The following is an 18,458-nucleotide window of genomic DNA, read 5'->3' as shown; positions in this document are numbered from 1 at the left end:
AAGTCAAACTGTTGCAACTATAAAAAAAAAATTGAAAAAAAAACGGAGGAAGTACTTGGCAATATGCATTTATCTAACAATTGGTAATCGATTTCCACCAAGTACAAAATTGATAGAATATGAGAGAATTAGAATGAATAGGTTTATTAAAAAAAAAAAAAATTAACAAAAGAAAATAGAATATGATTTAGGTCGGCCCATGGGCTCAAACCGCCAGTCTAAAACCTTCATGGGTTCGACCCATAAGTCTAAAGGCGTCATTATATTATGTTAAAGGTAGTAATCCAAATTTTAATTTAGTGATCTTTATTTCATATTGACCCGTATGTTAATATTTTTATTTTAAAAGTTTAACCTCTTACAAGCATCATAATTACACATTAACTTTTACTTTCTCTATTCTTTTTTACTTGACCTGTTTCTTTTATCACGCTTGTTGATACACAAGTTTAACCATCAATAACTTTAATACTCTATAAGTAAAAATTATAAAAGTTATATATTGTGATATTACTTATTTAGACGATTCTAACAAGATCCTACATGACTATGTTTTTCTTTACCTATAATTCACAAAAGACAGTCAAAGGTGGGTTGGTGAATAGTGTAAAAGTCAAAGCGGGCCGGGTCAAGTAAAAAATAACGGATGAAGTATTTTAACAAAGTGATTTTGTTTCTTAATAAAGTAATAATGGTGTTTTTAAGACTCTACGGTTCTGTTCACTTAACCTTACTGAACAGAATTTATCGAACATAAATTATTTTTACTGAACTAAAATTAATTTTATTGAATTGAAATTATTTTTGCTGAACTGAAATTATTTTCACTGATTCTCTATTATATTTCTTTTTTATCTGAACTGAATTTATTTTTACTAAACTAAATTTATTTTTACAGAAATTTGCTAAAATGAAAGTATTTTAATTGAATATATTTGTTAAAGTGAAGTGAATAGGGCCTAAGTGATTCACAATAAATTAATGTGAACTAGATCTATCTAAGAGTTTGTAGCAACTATAGTTAGAAAATAAGCAAACTATGATGGGCAATGATAATGTCAGCATCCAACAGGAGATATTCACCGGAAGATAGATATATATGCACCCAACGAAATATTTTGTTCATTGATATGCACTTTCCTTTCTTGTTTAAAAAAAAGATGATTTTTTTTGGTAACTTTTTAAATTTCTAAATTCGATGCATCTTGATCAACATTAGAAAAGACATAGTAGTACTACGTTATAAAAGTGTATCTATTATCAATATGCAATTCTGCATTAAACTCTCTTATAAGCATTGGTGTACCTTCTATTGAGTATTTTTCTATTCACGTGTATTACATTTTTCATACAAAAAGTTTGGAAATGCAACTAAATGATTATCTTCACTTCATTTAATTTAAAAGTTTTAATGTTTGATTTGGTCTAGTTCAACATTTTATGAATTAATATGATCTGATATGATATTCTGATTTAATATAATTGTGATTGTATTCGTACATTAATACAAGAGTTAAAGATTTTATTAGTACATAAACACATTGTGTGTTGAGCCCGGAACAAACTCATAAGCGAAAGTGTTGTCGCATATGAAACAGGTGATAAGAATGGAATGGACAGTTGAGATATGTGTTCAGCATCGAAGAAAAGAGAAAATTGTGTCTTTTATAAAACTAAGGAGCTACTGTTCTCATTATCATACGATTTTGAGGTGAAACCTCAAGAAATTTCATCTAATTTTATACAAAGTACAATTATTTCCGTCTCTATTCATTTATACTCCCTTCATCCCTTGTTGACACTCAACTACCGAACAACAATACCAAATTTCTTTCCTACCATTACTATTGAATTATGACGTGTGAAGAAAAAGTGCAAGGAAAGTGATTGCCATGGGAAATAACCATCACACCTCAAACCAATTGACAAATGATAAATTAAAGTAAGGATAATCTTATCACTTGTTGAGGCACATTTTGACTTAGTCAATACCCGGTGTGTTGTTTTGGTGAAAACATATTGGGAATTCGGCGCATAATTGTCGTTTTAATTAGAGGAGTTTTGGTCTAAATATTTAATCAAGTTTGGGCTTCAAAAATAAAAAAATAATGGTTATTTTGAGTCTGGATTTATGGTAAAATAAACATAAATTATCATACATTTTATATACTTTTAAAGATCTTGACTTTTAAAATTTATATAGTACCTGTTTTTTTATTTGCAACAAAGGAGTATTTTATGTAAAGACAAAAAATTATTTGTAAATAAAAGAAACAAAGTTTATGAATATATGTATATATAACTTTGAAATTAAAAATTCACCTAAAACTTTGTGTTTTATGATGGCCTGATGACAAGAATACTAATCTATATTAATATCATCACAAGGATACCTTGAGAAAATAAAAATCAATTAAAATATGATATATTGATATAGATGATTAAAGTTAGTAACATAGTGTTTCAAAAAAAAAAGTACTCATGATATATTGATATAGATGATTAAAGTTAGTAACATTTTCTCGAGTAAAGTTGATATCCTAAAATGACTTCGCTAGCCTTAATTTAATTAAGGTACTCATGAGTCAAGATCTAACAACAAAAATCTAAAATGAGCCAAGCTTGAACTAGCAAGTTAATTCTTGGTTAAGCTCGACTTGAATTGAGCTCAATCTTAGGAATTTCTTATCTTGGTTAAGCTCGACTTGAATTGAGCTCAATCTTAGGAATTTCTTATCAAACCGAGCTTGAACAAGATGCATGATAATCAACTCGCCTCATTTAACATCCCTAGCCACAACCAAACTTAAGTAGCTTATGGATTTATATGAAAACAAAATGAGTTATATATATGGATATACCCGCCAAACTTAATAATTAGCTTATTTTCACATTATACAAATATCATATATTTTTTTTCCCACTATTTATAAACGATTACGAAATGTACCACTAAATAATGTTATACATCCACATGTTTTATCACAAGATGATAAAGCTAAGCAAGGACAATCTTATCCCTAGTTGGCTTGAAGTAGTACTTAATCACTTTCACCCATTGATGGTTGACAATTGTAGAGTTTCAATTTTATATCCCTAATGATATCACTTATCTTTGTGTCTCTCTTTAACACCATAACAAAATATATATGTGATGTAAGATAAAATAAAGGGTCATTTTGCCTGTGTTCCATGAGCAAAATAGGATGAATAGAGTACATAGTAAATGACTTTAGGAAATATTCTGGCTAAGATAAAATAATGCTGATAAACGGGCATGGACCACACCGTCACAACTGTCCACTTTATACGACCAAGGAGGTTCTACCTCAAAACCATATGGCAATAAGGAGAGTAGCCCCTTAGCCTTATAAAATAGATACAACTTTCTTATTTCTTCAATGTGAGATACACATCCCAATACAAACTCTCACTTATAAACTCAACAAATGTGGGACAACACACCACTCACATGTGGGTTTTCTCATGGGCTCAACGTATATTCTATCCTATGCAAATCATAACTTAACATAATTATCATAGCTTCACATATTTCTATCTTAACAACTTTGCATTTGACCTTTTTCATACAAAATCATTAACTTTTTGGTTGGAACTTGAAATTGGACAACTAAAAAATAAGACAAAGAAGTGATAATTTGGACTTCGTTAGCTTTTGCCATATATTAATTGTTTTTCTCAATCGCATAACAAATACATACAAACCAATAAAATTCAACTGTAAAAATTAATTCCTAAGTTTTTAAATAAGTCATACGACATCTACAAAGAGATTTAGATCTAACAAATACATAATAATTGAATCAAATAAAAACATTCTGTAAGCAAAGCTACGATCGTTAGTTGTTACAAATCGTACATTCTTCATACCCTCTTTCATATCGCTGTGATTTACAACCTTCTTTGGCGAGGGGGTCTATCGATCTGTTGTAGTCGTGCAGAAAATGTCCGTCTGATTCGTTTGATTGTTGTCGAAATATTAATCTCCTTTTCAATCCCGCACAAAATTTTACCCATGAAACAACTCTATAGCAATCCATGAAATAAAAAAGTAAATCCTCCCTCAAAAGAGAGAAGAAAAACCCGGTCTTTCGAAGGAGCCAAATCCTCCTAAAGAAGAAGAAAAAACCTGTCTTTCGAGGGAGATATATTCCTCCTAGAAGAGGAAGAATTATTATAAACCTAAAGCAAGAGAAAAGGCACAAAAGAAACAACGATTGGGGCTTTCCACCGGTAAATCCGATGGAAGCCCCTTCAAAATTCAACAATGGAGGCTAGGGTTTAGAGAGAGAAGAGAAGAAAGAGAGGCTAGGGTTTTTTTAAATAAGTCCTAATTAAGTTAATAAAGCTTATCTTTTGTTGCAATCAAGTAGGCATTATTTTCAACTATACAATATTGGTCGTAATTGTTTGAGAAATCCTCTTATCCATAAACCATTTCCACAGGCTATCAAGTGGCACAACAAATTAAATTAAAACTTGACTCGATTTATTATCACCCATAGTAAAACGACTAAAACATATATATCGGTTTATAACGCTTTTACATGTGAAAAATTAAACGTATAGGATGACGAGTTTCAAACTTGATCATGACTTTTTCATATAGTGCAAAAAATAGGTCGAATCAATATTGAGTAACCTCATTTAGACGCCACGTGTCCACACCACATCCTATCATATAAGAGACTCTTAATCTAGCCAATTAATCTTACTATCCTAGGAATGAATTATGTTGCATTGAACATTTTACATGTGCGTGCAGATGTACTGGCTATTGTTGCAAGCAACTTGCCAAAGGTATCTTTCTAGTACTATAAATAACGTATGCCCACTTTCCAAATGTGTGTAACCAAAAACCTCTCATTCAACAATATAGTTGATCAACTTAGTTTGAAGAGAAAGAGAGAGAAAAAATAAAAATAAAAATAAAATCACTTATTTTTTTGTTTCCTAAAATGAGCAAAGTTTGTAGCCTTCAGCCTTCTATTCTTGTATCCAAAAACAAAATATGTAACAATGAAAAAAAGGGAAGAAAAATGATTAAATATGCTACTCCTTTTAACTCACTTAATTGTTCATTATCAATGAACCACACTAGTAGTACCAAAAGTAGTACTGGAAAATTTGGGAAATTTGGTGGGAAATATGTGCCTGAACTTTTAGTGACATGCTTGAACGACCTTGAAGATGAATTCTACAAGGCCCTTAATGATGTCGAGTTTCAGGTTAGTTTTTCGTCGTTTAATTGAATAAAAGTTGGTATGTACGTAATTACAACCATCATTGGTACGGTATATACAAGTAATGACTGAATGATGATATTTTAGTTTTTCATTCCAATCCAAATTTAAAAATACTACGTGTATATACCAATACGTTGTTAGCTTGTTACCAATGTTCGTGCATTTAGATGTATGGAGTAACTTTTTTCTTTAATTTTTCGAGTGTTTGGCAATTATATTATTTCTTTCATTTCAGGAGGAGCTAAGGAGTGCTCTAAGGGACTATGTAGGACGCGAAACACCCTTGTACCACGCACAAAGGTTATCGGAACACTACAAGGACAAAGACGGGCGTGGACCGGAAATATACCTAAAAAGGGAGGATCTAAACCACGGAGGTGCTCACAAGATCAACAACGCTCTTGCGCAAGCCATGCTGGCTAAACGTATGGGACGTATGAGCATTGTCACGGCTACAGGCGCCGGGCAGCATGGTGTGGCCACTGCTGCCGTGTGCGCCAAGCTCGGTCTCTCTTGTACCATTATCATGGGTAGATTGGATATTGAGAGGCAACCATCTAATGTACGCCTTATGAAGCTTCTTGGAGCACAGGTAAATATTTCTCAATAACTTTGTTAAGTTTAATTTAGAATGCTCTATAATTTTAGTCTTTAGTACTATGTATATTACTTACACGCACTATCTCATAGGATTGGAGATATTCATTCTTGATAAACTTTAACTTTTGATTATGTTCACATATTTCAAATTGATTTTTTTTTTTTAATGAAATTAAAGAAGTTATTGATTGAAATTGTATATCAACAAATTAAGATTAAAACTCATTAACCATAAAAGAAGAAAACATTGTTTTGTACATGAAAATTTTGCAGTAATCATTCATAACACGACTGTCATTATGCTTAATTTCAAGTCGATTTGCTATACTTTATCCATTTTTTTATTATTGCACCACTTGCCTTTTTAGGAAGTTTCACAAATATTGCCCCATTTCCTCTTTAGGAAAAAAATTATTTGTGTTCACACTACAAATACCCAACATACCCTTGTTTTTTCACGCTTACTTTTTAATTTTTCAATATGTCACATGGACAATTTTGTATTTTTACCTTTCTCTCTCTTACTTTTTTCCACTACCAAAATATTTGTATCCAACCTATGGTGCAATAATAAAAAAAAACGGAGGAAGTATATTGTTTTGTTAGTCAAACTTACAAACTAAACATATTTTTTTTGTTCTTGTAAGAGAAAAAAAATAAAAATAAAATAAAAATAAATTTCTTCTTTTTCTTAGAAATTAATTTTTTAAATGTTCGATTTTTTTTTTTTTTAAGTTCCAGAAAAGTAAATTTTAATCATAGAAGCATCAATTTTATACAGGATAATTTTGTACCTTATTTTCTTTCACGAGCACAAAGGGAACAAGTAAAAGAACATTACAATCTGTGATAAATTAGAAGTTGACACTAACAATTGTGGGGTAGCAAAACAATAACTTTTATGATGTCAACAAGATTAGTGTACGTGATGTCATGCACTCATGACTCATATTTGTATTTGTAATTGACTAATTATATTAACGATCTTGCTAACGAGCGCCTCGGGGCGTTAGATAAGGATAAATTATATTGGTTGAAATGGTATTAAGTTAGGAATTCATGACAGAATCACGCGTCGTTCGGTATAATTGATGTTAATTTTACTTTAATATTTGCACTTTAATTCTCTTATCTAACTCCCCGGGGACGCTCATTAGCTTTTGCCATTATATTATTACAATGTAATTAATTGAGATAGCAAGTGACTAGTATCGCATCATAGATATTATTCCGTATGGAGTACTTTGTATTACAATAATAACATCAAATTTTTTACAATGTAAATCAATTATTGTTAGAGATATGAGATACCGGAAATATATACTACGTATTATTTTTACCGTCACATCATCAACCACATGATTCGAAGACAAATTTTTAGTTGTCATCCGGCCCTATAGCATCTTTTTACCATGTCCTTGAGTTGATATGCTTATACTAATGAAAACATGTTGAATGAAGGTGAAATCGGTAGATGGGAACTACAAAAACGCAAGTTCAGGAGCAGTCCGAGAATGGGTGGCAAACTTAGAGACCAGTTATCACTTGCTAGGGTCGGTCATCGGGCCACACCCATGCCCAACGATGGTTCGAGAGTTTCAATCAGTCATAGGGAAGGAAGTGAGGAAACAAGCAATGGAGAAATTGGGTGGGAAACCGGACGTTCTGGTGGCGTGTGTAGGAGGTGGATCGAATGCAATGGGTTTGTTCCATGAATTCATAGAAGACGAAGGGGTGAGATTGGTTGGAGTAGAGGCTGCCGGATATGGATTAGAAAGTGGATGGCATTCAGCTACCTTATCTAAAGGAGAAGTAGGTGTTTATCATGGAGCTATGAGTTACTTGTTACAAGATGATGATGGTCAAATTGTAGGTCCGTATTCAATTGGTGTTGGGTGAGTATACATGCACTACTACATTTGAATCGATACTGTCGTTTATGGTTATGCATAAGTTTTTGGACAGACATTTCTCTCGGAAAAAGAGTGATAAACAATGACTGATCCTCAAGATGTATTGTACCCGAATGACAGATAATATGGAAAGAAAACAAGCTTGCTATCAAAACATTATAGTGGCAACATTAAGGAGGTTCAAATGTCAGCATCATTACAAGTTAAATAGACTAGACAACACTAATAGGGTGACTATTCCATAAACCTTGACAAACCTACAAATAATCTCATAATCTACTAAATAATCATTACATGCACATAGACTGGACAGACTAAATGAAGTACAAAGCTTTAAGATAACTGAATTATGATTTCCTTGAACTTGCAGATTAGAGTGTCCAGGGGTTGGACCAGAGCTCAGCTACCTCAAGGACAGCGGACGAGCAGAGTTCCATGCAGTTAGAGATGAAGAGGCCCTACATGGTAAGCAACACATCAAAGCATAATGGGAAGGGAGGGACAATATTCTTGTTAATAGCTAGAGAGAGGACATGGCCCTCCTAGTTCCTCTCTTGCTTTGGACATCTGTATACTTTTCTTTCGTTTAACGAGTTCTGTAGCTTTCAGAACCCCAACTGTCTTTACTTTAGCTCATTCATCGTGATAAGGATATATATACATTTAGTGGACATGGAGTATTCCCTTTAATAAAATCTTCTCTCTTAAAATATTTTTCAAATTTAATAGACAGGCTTTGGATAAGACAGAGGGAATACTGCATGTACACTAAAAAGTATTATGGTCCCAATTGGCCTTTTCTAAGGGAATGGAAAGTTAATACAAATATACAATTTAAGAGGGTAGATCCTCTAACCTGAATTAAATATGCTGTTTGTCTTGCAGCATACAAGAGGTTGTGCAGGTTTGAAGGAATTTTCCCGGCCCTGGAAGCCTCGCATGCAATTGCTGCCCTGGAGAAATTGTGCCCTACTCTGCCTCATGGCACCAAAGTTGTGGTCAACTGCAGTGGTCGTGGTGACAAGGATGCCGCCACTGTTCAGCAGCTTGACCAACTTCTCTTATTTAATGCTATGGTGGGAAAAAATGATACATCAAACAGCTCTAAACAGCCCTCACTATGCACTGACTGCAGCGATAATCCATCTGAAGAACGTATAAGTTTTGGCACAGAGATTACAAAGGCCTTGCACTAGAAGAAACGGCTACGCATGTAGCCGGCATATATTAGAAAGAAAATTTTAGGCTGGTAACACTAACAGTCTAACACTAGCAGGTTAGCTAAATAATATCGTAGAAGAGGGTGTGGAGATTACCTGGAAGATAAGACTAGTTCAGTAGTTCTACCTCCTCTGTATATTTGTAATCAAGTCCACAACGACGGTCTTCTCTTTGCTGAAGTCATCATATACACATAAATAAATAACAAATATTTAAATAGGCATAGTGGTGGTGAAAGAAAGTATAGACTAGAAGAGAAAGGTATTCTCATAACTTAGTGTGGCTAGCTACTGTAATTCCAAAATATGCAATAAAATATATGCTGAAGAGGTGAGAATAACTCTAATTTTTCAGGCTAGCAAGTACAGTAATACATATTGAAGCCTTTTGCAGATAAATGACATGACACCGGGGATAGCTGTAACCAGCTGCTTCCCATTCAAGACGGCAAGTTCATATTTTGGGCAGTAGCCTTCTCTTCACATCAAAAAACTGATTAACGAGTTCAAAGGCCAACTCTTCATGGAATATTTATTTCATCTCAAATAACACCAAACTAATTGCAAGTTTACTTTATAATGGACCAACAAGCTTAATTAATACTTGTATAATAACATTTGGCACTTAGAATCCAAAATTCAGAATCCATAGTTCCTTCAGCAGTTCAGCCTAGTATTCATCCACACAAGGCATATGCATGTGAAGAGAAGGCCCTATGTATGAGGCACTCAACCACGAATCTTCAGGGTTTGTTTCATTGCAAGACTGAAAATTTTCACAACATTTGGCAAATAGAATCCAAACATCAGCAGTTGAGAATCCAAAGTTCCTCCCACAAAATCAATAACATCTACATACCAATTACACATGTCTTGCAAGGAAAGCAGAGTCTCACGAACATTATAGATCATGCGGCAATGTTTAAGGCACTTGAGCACGAATATTTGGAATTTGTTTTATCGCAGGGAAGAAGTACTCACAGCCCATGTTGAGCAAAATATTTTAATACCATCAGCAAAAAAATAAAACACGGTGATCCCAATACCTTTGTGGCATTCAATAAATTTTTTTTTTAAAACCAACTTATAATAAAAAAAAAAAAAAAAGCATTTACTAGTACTAAGGCTTCGTTCTTTTCACCTTAGAAGTATAAATTTACAAGAAACATAAGTCAAATTTGGGGCAATAAATTCAGATAAAAGCTATCACATTCAGTTTACAATTGAAACAATGTGTATCATTTCAGATAAGTTTCAGTAAAAGTCAATTACTAAGTTAAGGTGTGTTCAAGTAAAAAGAATGCAGCCTAAATCACTATTTTAGAACACGCAAAAAAGACAAAGCAGAACCTCATATGCCTAAAAAGCACCAAGTGTAATGAAAGATAAAGTGCTTAGCAGGAAAATTTTGTTCTCAGTCAATTAGATTCTTAAACAACTTCTTTATGAAGGATATTGATGTGTTGCTTGGGAGTGAATCACTCACGACCCAATACTATAACTGATAAATAGATTAGCGAAGAAATAAAGGTTGCCTTATAAGAATCTTCCTGTCACCAATCACTTGTTTAAATTTAATCAGAGTTAAGTGTAAAGTGACTATAAATTCTGGTTTAATTAGATTTTGTTCAGGCCACAGAAGACAAAAATGTTACCAGTTGCCCCACTTATAAATGTAGAAACAAAAATAGGAAGAACTGACAGTAAAATGATTAGATTAGAGGAAATCAGATTATTAACACAGTACATTTCAACCTAAAGACACATCCTGAGACTCATGATTATAGCCTGATGGCCCTATTACACAACAAAATACATGTACCTGTTTGGTAAGTAGGTGGTAATGGAAATAAATTTCAAAATTTGTAAATACATTTGAAATGAAACGTCTATGCCAATACCCATGAAAAAGTTAGATCACCCCAAAGTATCTCTTCATTCATAATTCATTACCATACATCACCAGTTAAGGGAGAGGTATTGGGTGGTAATAGATAATTATGAATAAATAAACACATGTTTGGGGATGAGGAAACATACTTACATTATCATGGTCATTTGCATGATAGATTCATTGCAAAATTACATATTAATTCATAATCCATAATCGCCCTTTATAACTTCCTACTAATGGGCTGTTTTTGGTATTCAAACACTGCCTAGATCCCAATAACCAGCTACGAGACAAGTTCCAGAATTTACAAAACTATGAACTAGCCTATGCAAGTATTTAGTACTCCCTCCGGCTCAATTTACTTGCCCCATTTGACCTAAAAAACAGTCAAATGAGGCAAGCAAAATGAGATGAAGGGAGTATAAATTATACTTCGTATTAGCTACTAATAACAAATTAGTAAGTCAACAATATTGATCAAGGATGATTACTGTTTTAAAAGCAAAGAAAGTACGCAACCGTAAACATAACTATCATCTCAACTTCTCAAGTCATAAGCAAATTATACAAGCAACTATCAAGCTCTGTTACCTTAAGGACAGCGACTGTGTAGAATCTCCACATTGTCAGAAACATAATTCCAGCAGTAAGCAGCACACAAACTGTCAATTTAACAAAACAAAATATTAAATATCAGGCTAAGTACATAATAAAGGAACTAAGAAAGAGAAAACACTGATCCAAGAAACAAATTCTCTTATGGCATTCACAGCACAAGTTGGTACTAAATTACCTATGGACAGCTTCACTTAAATAAGCAATGGTTGGCTTACAACCGTATTATAGTTGTCTGGTAACAATTATAACAATCATCAAAGAGTGCCGACTATCTCAGGGAATACCAATGAGCAACAAAGTACTCAAAAAACAGCAAATTTTGCTTTCTCTCAACAGTTTTAATTCATCAAATTGAGGAATCAAGTTATGCACACAGCATCTTCATAGTCAGTAGACAAGATGTGAAAGAATGCCTCTTACCTCTTAACTTTGAATTTCTCAGACCCTTTCCAACAGTATCTCCATGAAATGCATCAAAGAAACAATATAGTTCCAGTAAATAAACTGGAATTTCATGATTGACAAATGTTATCAAATTCCGTCGAGAGAGAGAGAGATAGATTATTGAATGATAATGTAAATACCAAAAATAGCACCATATCATGTTAAAGCATGGTGGAAATGAGTTTGGGGTTTACAGTTCATTATTCCTCAATCTGCTCTTCAAAGAATCAAACACAAAGTATGTTGTATTACTTGTATTATATCTCACAACATTCCCTGTAACAAGTTTCATCAAAGATAATAAAATTTTCAGCTTGCCCTACAGAGATACAAGATAGACTACGTTAATATCAAAAAAACGGCAGAGAAGAATCTAGGGTACCTGACCCCTGGTTTTCTTCAGGAGAATCCTAACTAATGATCGGTTAGGTTCTCAATCCTCAACCAATATGACAATGCTTTTGTATAACCTTAGAGAGAAGTTGAATCAAGTAATTTCTCAAATAGTCACTCTGATACACAGTTACATAAGGGTAAAAATTTACTGATCACAAAAGTGTTCAATAATGTTCCTCTAAACACCACCAGCTGACAAATTGCAACACTACCACCAACCAGAATGGATGTTCCTCCACCTTATACAGTCATTTACCATTTGCTAAAAGTGTCTTCAATTCTTCATGATAGCTAGAGCCCAGAGCTACCACACCTTTCTGGCATGAATACTGTTTTGATGAAGCTTCTTATATTAGCCACCCTAGCTTGAAAATCAAACAGAAATTTTTATTTTTCTGTTCCACTCGTAGCTAGAAAGAATAGAGCAACATTTCTTCTTTGTATCTTCATCCCCTAAGCAAATGATGACAGCTCTTAAAGCAGGTCACTTGATCAGTCAAAATTCCCTCATCTAAGCAGTAGAAGTCCCTTTTACCCTACAAATATAAGCTCTACAGAGCTCAGGTAACTTATCTTTGTAGGGTAGCACAAACTTGTTTAAGAAAAAAGACTCACAGCTGCATACAGCCGTCAACATTCCCACTTTAACAGTGACAAGTTTCCTCTCTTCCAAGACCTTTAATATAGTATAGCGCGGCAAAACCCTATCAGTCATACTATATGACATCACATACGAACGATTTGCTAAGTACCCTGGTTGGCATCCCAACTCATTGATGAAAAAATTCAAACGCTCACGAATGTTTTCTCCGACAACACCAAACACCGCGGTGTCTTCCTCATCATAACCTTAATATCAGAATCAGTCCATCCAAAGCTCCTGAAAATCCCATACTTAGTTTCCAGGGTTTTCTCACTCAACGAAGCTAGCAATACAACAGCATCAGAAAACTGAATCAGCTTGGGAGGAATCCCAAACTCCTCATGGACCCTCTTTACAATCTCTTCAACCCTTTTAGGATCATGCCCAAATATCTCAGTATATTGAACTAAAAGAAACAGAATTCTTTCATTACTGAAACCATACTTTCTAAACAGCTCTATATTAGGCTGTAATCCTGCAGAAATATCAACACTCATCAACCAGTATGATCTCTTCAAAAGTTTGAAGAATTTTTTGTCATCACCCACAATTGATTTCACATAACTTATCATGGCTATAATCCGATTGGTAAAATCCCTTCTTAAAATTGTAGAATTTGAAGAAACAATATCAGCCAAATCAGAACCAGAAATACCCAATTCTTCTAAAGCTTTAAATTTAGGAATTAGGGTTCTATCAACACTACATTTCAGCAAAATTGGCAAAGAAAGTATAAGTCTTTTCATCTGGGTATTGCTAAATCCTCGTTGTTTCAAGCAATCAACAACTAAATAAGGGTTTTGAGTGGATTTAATGCGATTTGATTTACTAACCTTACTCCAGGAAATAGCTGCTTCTTCCCTTGAAAAACCCAGAGATTTAACCATGAAATCCACCATAGAAGAGGGAGAATTTTCAGTTGCAGAAGATGTTGAGTATAGAAACAAGCGATTGAGGTGGAGAGAGAGATGGGTCCGGAATTGGACGCCATTAGAGCACAGTTTCAGCATTGCATTTGCGATTCAAGTATTCAACCCATTAGGTTTGGTTGAGGTTTGGGTTTTGGGTTTTGGGTGACCAAACCGTATCAAAAATAAAAGTTTGGGTACATAAATTGTTTGGGCAACGCCCTCACTGGACCTAACGAATGTCACACATAACATAATTTATCACCCAAAAATCCTCTAGTTTGGGTACATAAATTGTTTGGGCAACGCCCTCACTGGACCTAACGAATGTCACACATAACATAATTTATCACCCAAAAATCCTCTAAACGAGAATTTGATCTTAGACGTCCCTCTCATAGATGTGAAGTATCACCCCTAGGGTCACCCCTCATACAAGACACAACCAAAACTAAGCTCTTAAAATAAAAGTTTTACTAAAAATTTCATTTTGCTCATACAATTACAACAAACCTTACACAATATATAGTACACAAATTCATACTTGAACCACCAAGACTAGCTACCAAAGGATCATTGATCATGGAAATAAAAATTATTTACCACTGCACAGAATAGAAATGATGAACTAATCGGAACCATCGCGAATTCGCTCGTGCACCCACAACCACAACAAAGTTGAAGAACAACACCAAACTAAGGCAGGACTAGTCAGCAAGTAATCTTCACTCCAACCATCTCAATTTGACCATTATCACCAGTACTTACGCTTGTCTCCGTAGAAGTGATGCTATCTGTTAATTATTAACATATTATAATAAATGAGTGACAACCATATATGTAATTCTAATAAATTATCAACATATTTTTTTTTGTTTTTTTTTTTTTTTTTGACAAGAATTATCAATATATGTTGACATAAAGTGTGAATGAAAATGTCTAATCGTTGCAAATAATTTGAAAAATGAATGTAATAAATAACGTACTGCACCTAGCTAAATAAAGCTTAGTGCAAGCATGCACACACCTTCAATATTATTATTACTATTGTTGCAGCATTTCCAGATCTTATAAGCCACACAAATTAGCATGATGAACGACGATGGCCACACGATCTTCCCAACATTACTCCATTGTAGAACGACCAAGGTACCATCTTGACCATCTGTATTCAGAGGCGGACCTGGCCTTGTGCCTAGTGGGTCAAGTGACTCACCAGGGTCCAAAAAAAACTAAGTTTTTCCTTTTAAAAAAAATGTCATGATTGGGCGCTATTGCTTACTGCACATATGCTTGCCGAGGTCTTGGGCTTAAAAGACGACTAGCCTGGCTTTGTTCTGAAACTTGTGGCTTGGCCCATCTTTGAGTTGGATAAAGACAAGAAGGGATGGGTCAGCCTTGATTATACCAACCCAAGGAAAAGTATTCGGGTTTTTAAATTTATAATTAATGTATAATTGATAATTTTTTAATTTATTGTATATATTGAGATTTTTGTTTTGTGTGTAATATTAATATTTTGGTGTTAGAATTTAGAATGTTAGGTTATTAGAGATTTTAGTTAGATATCTAATTTATTTTTTGTATTACTGATTTACTAAATAAAAAACTAGAATATTACTAAGACTAGTATTGTAATAAATTAATACTAAGACTACATTGATCCTTCTGATAGTGACTGTAAGTGTGGAATGAATGTTTTCATTATTAATGACTTATGTAAAAAATAAAATAAAAAGTCTTATGTAAAGAAAAAAAAAAGGTTGCGGAATGGTATAAACGGTAAACTATTGAATGATAGTTTAAGTCACTTTTCTTGAGATTGACTTATTTGTTAGATTTAGTGATAATGATTTATTGAAAAGCTTTCAAAGTATGAAAACTCGAAAAATGCTTTTGTAGTATTTTTTTTTAATTGCATTCTCTCTCCTCCCATCTCAAGCTCAAAAAGTCGCTGTTTTTTTTTTGTTCATTCTCCATTGCACTGAAACTGGTTGATGATTTGCTTCTGAGAAAGAGGGTACACGAACAGAGGATATATGGTTTTTGGATGTATTTTTTAGTACTATTATTTGGTTGGTAAAACATTTTTTTTTACATATTTGGTTATTGATTATGACTCACCAGTCGGAAATTCCTAGGTCCGCCACTGTCTGTACTCTTCACGGTCTTTGAATAACTTGGTGGTTCATCGCGAATAGCAAGCACCGAGGGAGAGAGGATCAGTAGGATAACAACAAGAGAAATTGCATAGGACGGCTTTGACATTTTTGCTTAAGAAAGATAAAAGAAAGGAAGAGTTTATTTGAAATGCTAAGTTGTTAATGAACTTTTTAGCTTGATATGTGTTATATATATATACATATAGTCTTATTTGAAATGTTGGGAAATTAGTCAAATTACCGCCAATTCTACGTGTGTATTAAGTGCCTAGCCTGCCTACATATAAATAAAACAAAATAATTAAAAAAAAAAAAAGTTTATTTGGACCTTGGAAGAATATAATAGTCAATTGCCAAGGTCCATATGTATGCTGATTATAATGTAGACAACATTATAAAATAGAAGCTTCATATGGAGAGGCATAACTAACTGCCAAATTTCTTCATTTGAAAAAAAAAAATAAGTAAATCAAATTTTCTTTTGTTGCTCATTTTGTAATAAATAAATAAGTATAGTTCTTCTGTTTTTTTTATACTTGCAACAGTTTTACTTTTACACTATATACTTGTTTCACTTTGAATAGCTTTAACGATTTATGCGTAAGTAAAACTAAAGTCATGTGGGATCTTGCTAGATTCATATCGAATTATTCAATATTAATAGCAAGTGTTTATAATTTTTATATATTGGTAAAGATATAAACGATTAAAAACATGTATTGACAAACGTGAAAAGAAAAATATTACAACTAATAAAAAATGGGAGCAAGTATAAATTAACTTTTACAATGTTAAAGCTGCCACAAACTAATAAAATGAACTTGTAAATATGTCATGCATTACTACTGTAGTTGATATGATAAAGAAACAAGCCAATATATTACACCATTGTTTCTCTCTCTTTCTACTGTTGTGGACCAACCTGTGACAACTCCGTAGCATAAGAAATTTTGTTCAATTTATAATTTTGACGAAATCAATTAATTAAAATTAGAAAAAATTAAAGACAGAAAAAAGGGTCACAAACTCACAACTCACAACATTTAGAGGTTCAGGTCCATTTTTTATTTTATTTTGTTATTTTGTTTTTTATAATAAACTATAGGAAAAATACACTTTAATAATCTCAACTATGGACGATTTATCTACAATAATCTCAACTAACGTTTATTTTACAATAATCCCAACTATTGGGTCAGTTTTCCTCCAGCAGTCCCAAAAACCGGTTACCTGCTGAGAGGGTAAATTTTTTTTTTTTGTTTTTTAAATGCCACATGTCATCACATGATTGGCTTATTTAAAAAATAAAAAAAAAACAAAAATCGAATCAGCCCAACCCAGCCAACCACCGCCGTTCCCAGCCACCCACAGCCAATCGGAACTGGCCGACCACCTCCCTAACTTCCCGAAAACGGCCGGTCGGCCCTCCCTACCCTCGAAACACACACCCCCGATCAACCCCAACCCCCTAAAACCACTCTCCTCCCTTACAACCCCTTCGCCGGAAAATCAATTCAAAAAAAAAAAAAAAAATCAACCACTCCTCCTCCCTTCCTACACCCTTGAAACTTCCCATGGGGGCGAATTCGAGGGTTGGGGAAAGAAGGAGGGTCGTTTTTGAGGGTTAGGGGAGACGGATAGCCATTTTTCGAGGGGTTGGGGGTTGGCCCTAGTGTTTTGCGGTGCGATTTAGGGCCGCTGCTGGTGGTTTCACGGCCAAGTTTCGGTGTTTTGGCCGGTTTCGGGGGTGCGGCTGGTCTTGGGAGTCGTTTTCGGCGTGGGTGGCTGGAGAAGGTGGTGTTTTAGGGTTGCAGCAGGAGGTGGAGGTGGTGGTGGTTAAGGGCTGGAATGGTGGCTGCCGGATTTTTTTTTGGTTTTTTGTTTTTTTTTGTTTTTTTATTTAATTTTTTTAGAACCACTCACACACTGACACGTGTCAAACAACCTTCAATAATAGGTTGTTGACTTTTGTTGACCGGTTTGGGACTGCTGGAGGAAAACTGACCTAATAGTTTGGATTATTGTAGAATAAACGTTAGTTGGGATTATTGTAGGTAAATCGCCAATAGTTGGGATTATTAAAGTGTATTTTTCCTAAACTATAAAGCGACAGATAAAGGAAGAATCTTACTAGTTGGTATCATCTTGAGTTCTTGACCCAATAACCGCACACATAATATTATGCAGCTGGCTATTATGCTAGATTGCTAGGTTACTTTCATCAAATGTTGTTATTGTTCGCGTAGTTTCTTTGAAAAATACCATGGTGTGCTTATATCTTAGCTTCGTAATCCCAAATCCTACCTCTCGTTTAGTGGCTATAATAGATGAGAATAACACCTAAACATAAAGACTAAATGTTAAACTTTATAGCTCGGGAAATACAAGCGAGT

At 33.9% G+C, this 18,458-nt stretch overlaps 2 protein-coding genes and 1 long non-coding RNA gene across 5 annotated transcripts; 1 reads left to right on the top strand and 2 right to left on the bottom strand.

Annotated features, from left to right (window-relative positions):
• The first annotated feature begins 4,855 nt into the window (after nucleotides 1-4,855).
• Nucleotides 4,856-9,363, top strand: LOC110731374 (tryptophan synthase beta chain 1-like). Its single transcript, XM_021911231.1, has 5 exons — nucleotides 4,856-5,249; nucleotides 5,503-5,859; nucleotides 7,329-7,762; nucleotides 8,151-8,245; nucleotides 8,666-9,363. The coding sequence occupies exons 1-5, from the start codon at nucleotides 4,980-4,982 to the stop codon at nucleotides 8,974-8,976; spliced, it is 1,467 nt and encodes a 488-aa protein (XP_021766923.1). The 5' UTR covers nucleotides 4,856-4,979; the 3' UTR covers nucleotides 8,977-9,363.
• LOC110731376 lies at nucleotides 7,907-8,757 on the bottom strand. Its single transcript, XR_002513291.1, has 2 exons — nucleotides 8,637-8,757; nucleotides 7,907-8,238 (listed from the first exon to the last, which is right to left on the bottom strand). It is a non-coding gene; the product is annotated as an uncharacterized LOC110731376 (long non-coding RNA).
• On the bottom strand, nucleotides 8,853-14,184 carry LOC110731375. 3 transcript variants are annotated; one of them, XR_002513290.1, is made up of 4 exons: nucleotides 13,829-13,891; nucleotides 11,486-11,556; nucleotides 9,097-9,175; nucleotides 8,853-8,972 (listed from the first exon to the last, which is right to left on the bottom strand). XR_002513290.1 is itself a non-coding variant. In XM_021911233.1 (3 exons), exon 1 carries the CDS (start codon nucleotides 14,003-14,005, stop codon nucleotides 13,139-13,141), a length of 867 nt encoding a protein of 288 aa, XP_021766925.1. In that variant the 5' UTR covers nucleotides 14,006-14,184; the 3' UTR covers nucleotides 9,097-9,175; nucleotides 11,486-11,556; nucleotides 12,339-13,138. The 3 variants fall into 3 exon arrangements, 2 of the variants coding, with proteins under 2 accessions (XP_021766925.1, XP_021766924.1); XM_021911233.1 differs by lacking the exon at nucleotides 8,853-8,972 and having other exon boundaries at nucleotides 12,339-14,184; XM_021911232.1 differs by lacking the exons at nucleotides 8,853-8,972; nucleotides 9,097-9,175; nucleotides 11,486-11,556 and adding an exon at nucleotides 12,181-12,232 and having other exon boundaries at nucleotides 12,339-14,184.
• Between the last annotated feature and the right edge of the window lie 4,274 nt (nucleotides 14,185-18,458).

This window comes from Chenopodium quinoa, unplaced genomic scaffold, assembly GCF_001683475.1.
Source record: "Chenopodium quinoa cultivar QQ74 unplaced genomic scaffold, ASM168347v1, whole genome shotgun sequence".
Lineage (NCBI taxonomy): Eukaryota > Viridiplantae > Streptophyta > Magnoliopsida > Caryophyllales > Amaranthaceae > Chenopodium > Chenopodium quinoa.
The sequence above is the reverse complement of the archived record's forward strand: the minus strand, read 5'-3'. Positions and strand labels throughout refer to the sequence as shown.

What these genes read in the sequence shown, in the direction of transcription:
- LOC110731374 (XM_021911231.1), top strand. Translation starts at nt 4,980, where the DNA reads ATGAGCAAAGTTTGTAGCCTTCAGCCTTCTATTCTTGTATCCAAAAAC. An exon ending in TGAAGCTTCTTGGAGCACAG is followed by an intron (nt 5,860 to 7,328) that starts GTAAATATTTCT and finishes TGTTGAATGAAG; the next exon opens with GTGAAATCGGTAGATGGGAA. An exon ending in AGATGAAGAGGCCCTACATG is followed by an intron (nt 8,246 to 8,665) that starts GTAAGCAACACA and finishes TTTGTCTTGCAG; the next exon opens with CATACAAGAGGTTGTGCAGG.
- LOC110731375 (XM_021911233.1), bottom strand. Translation starts at nt 14,005, where the DNA reads ATGCTGAAACTGTGCTCTAATGGCGTCCAATTCCGGACCCATCTCTCT.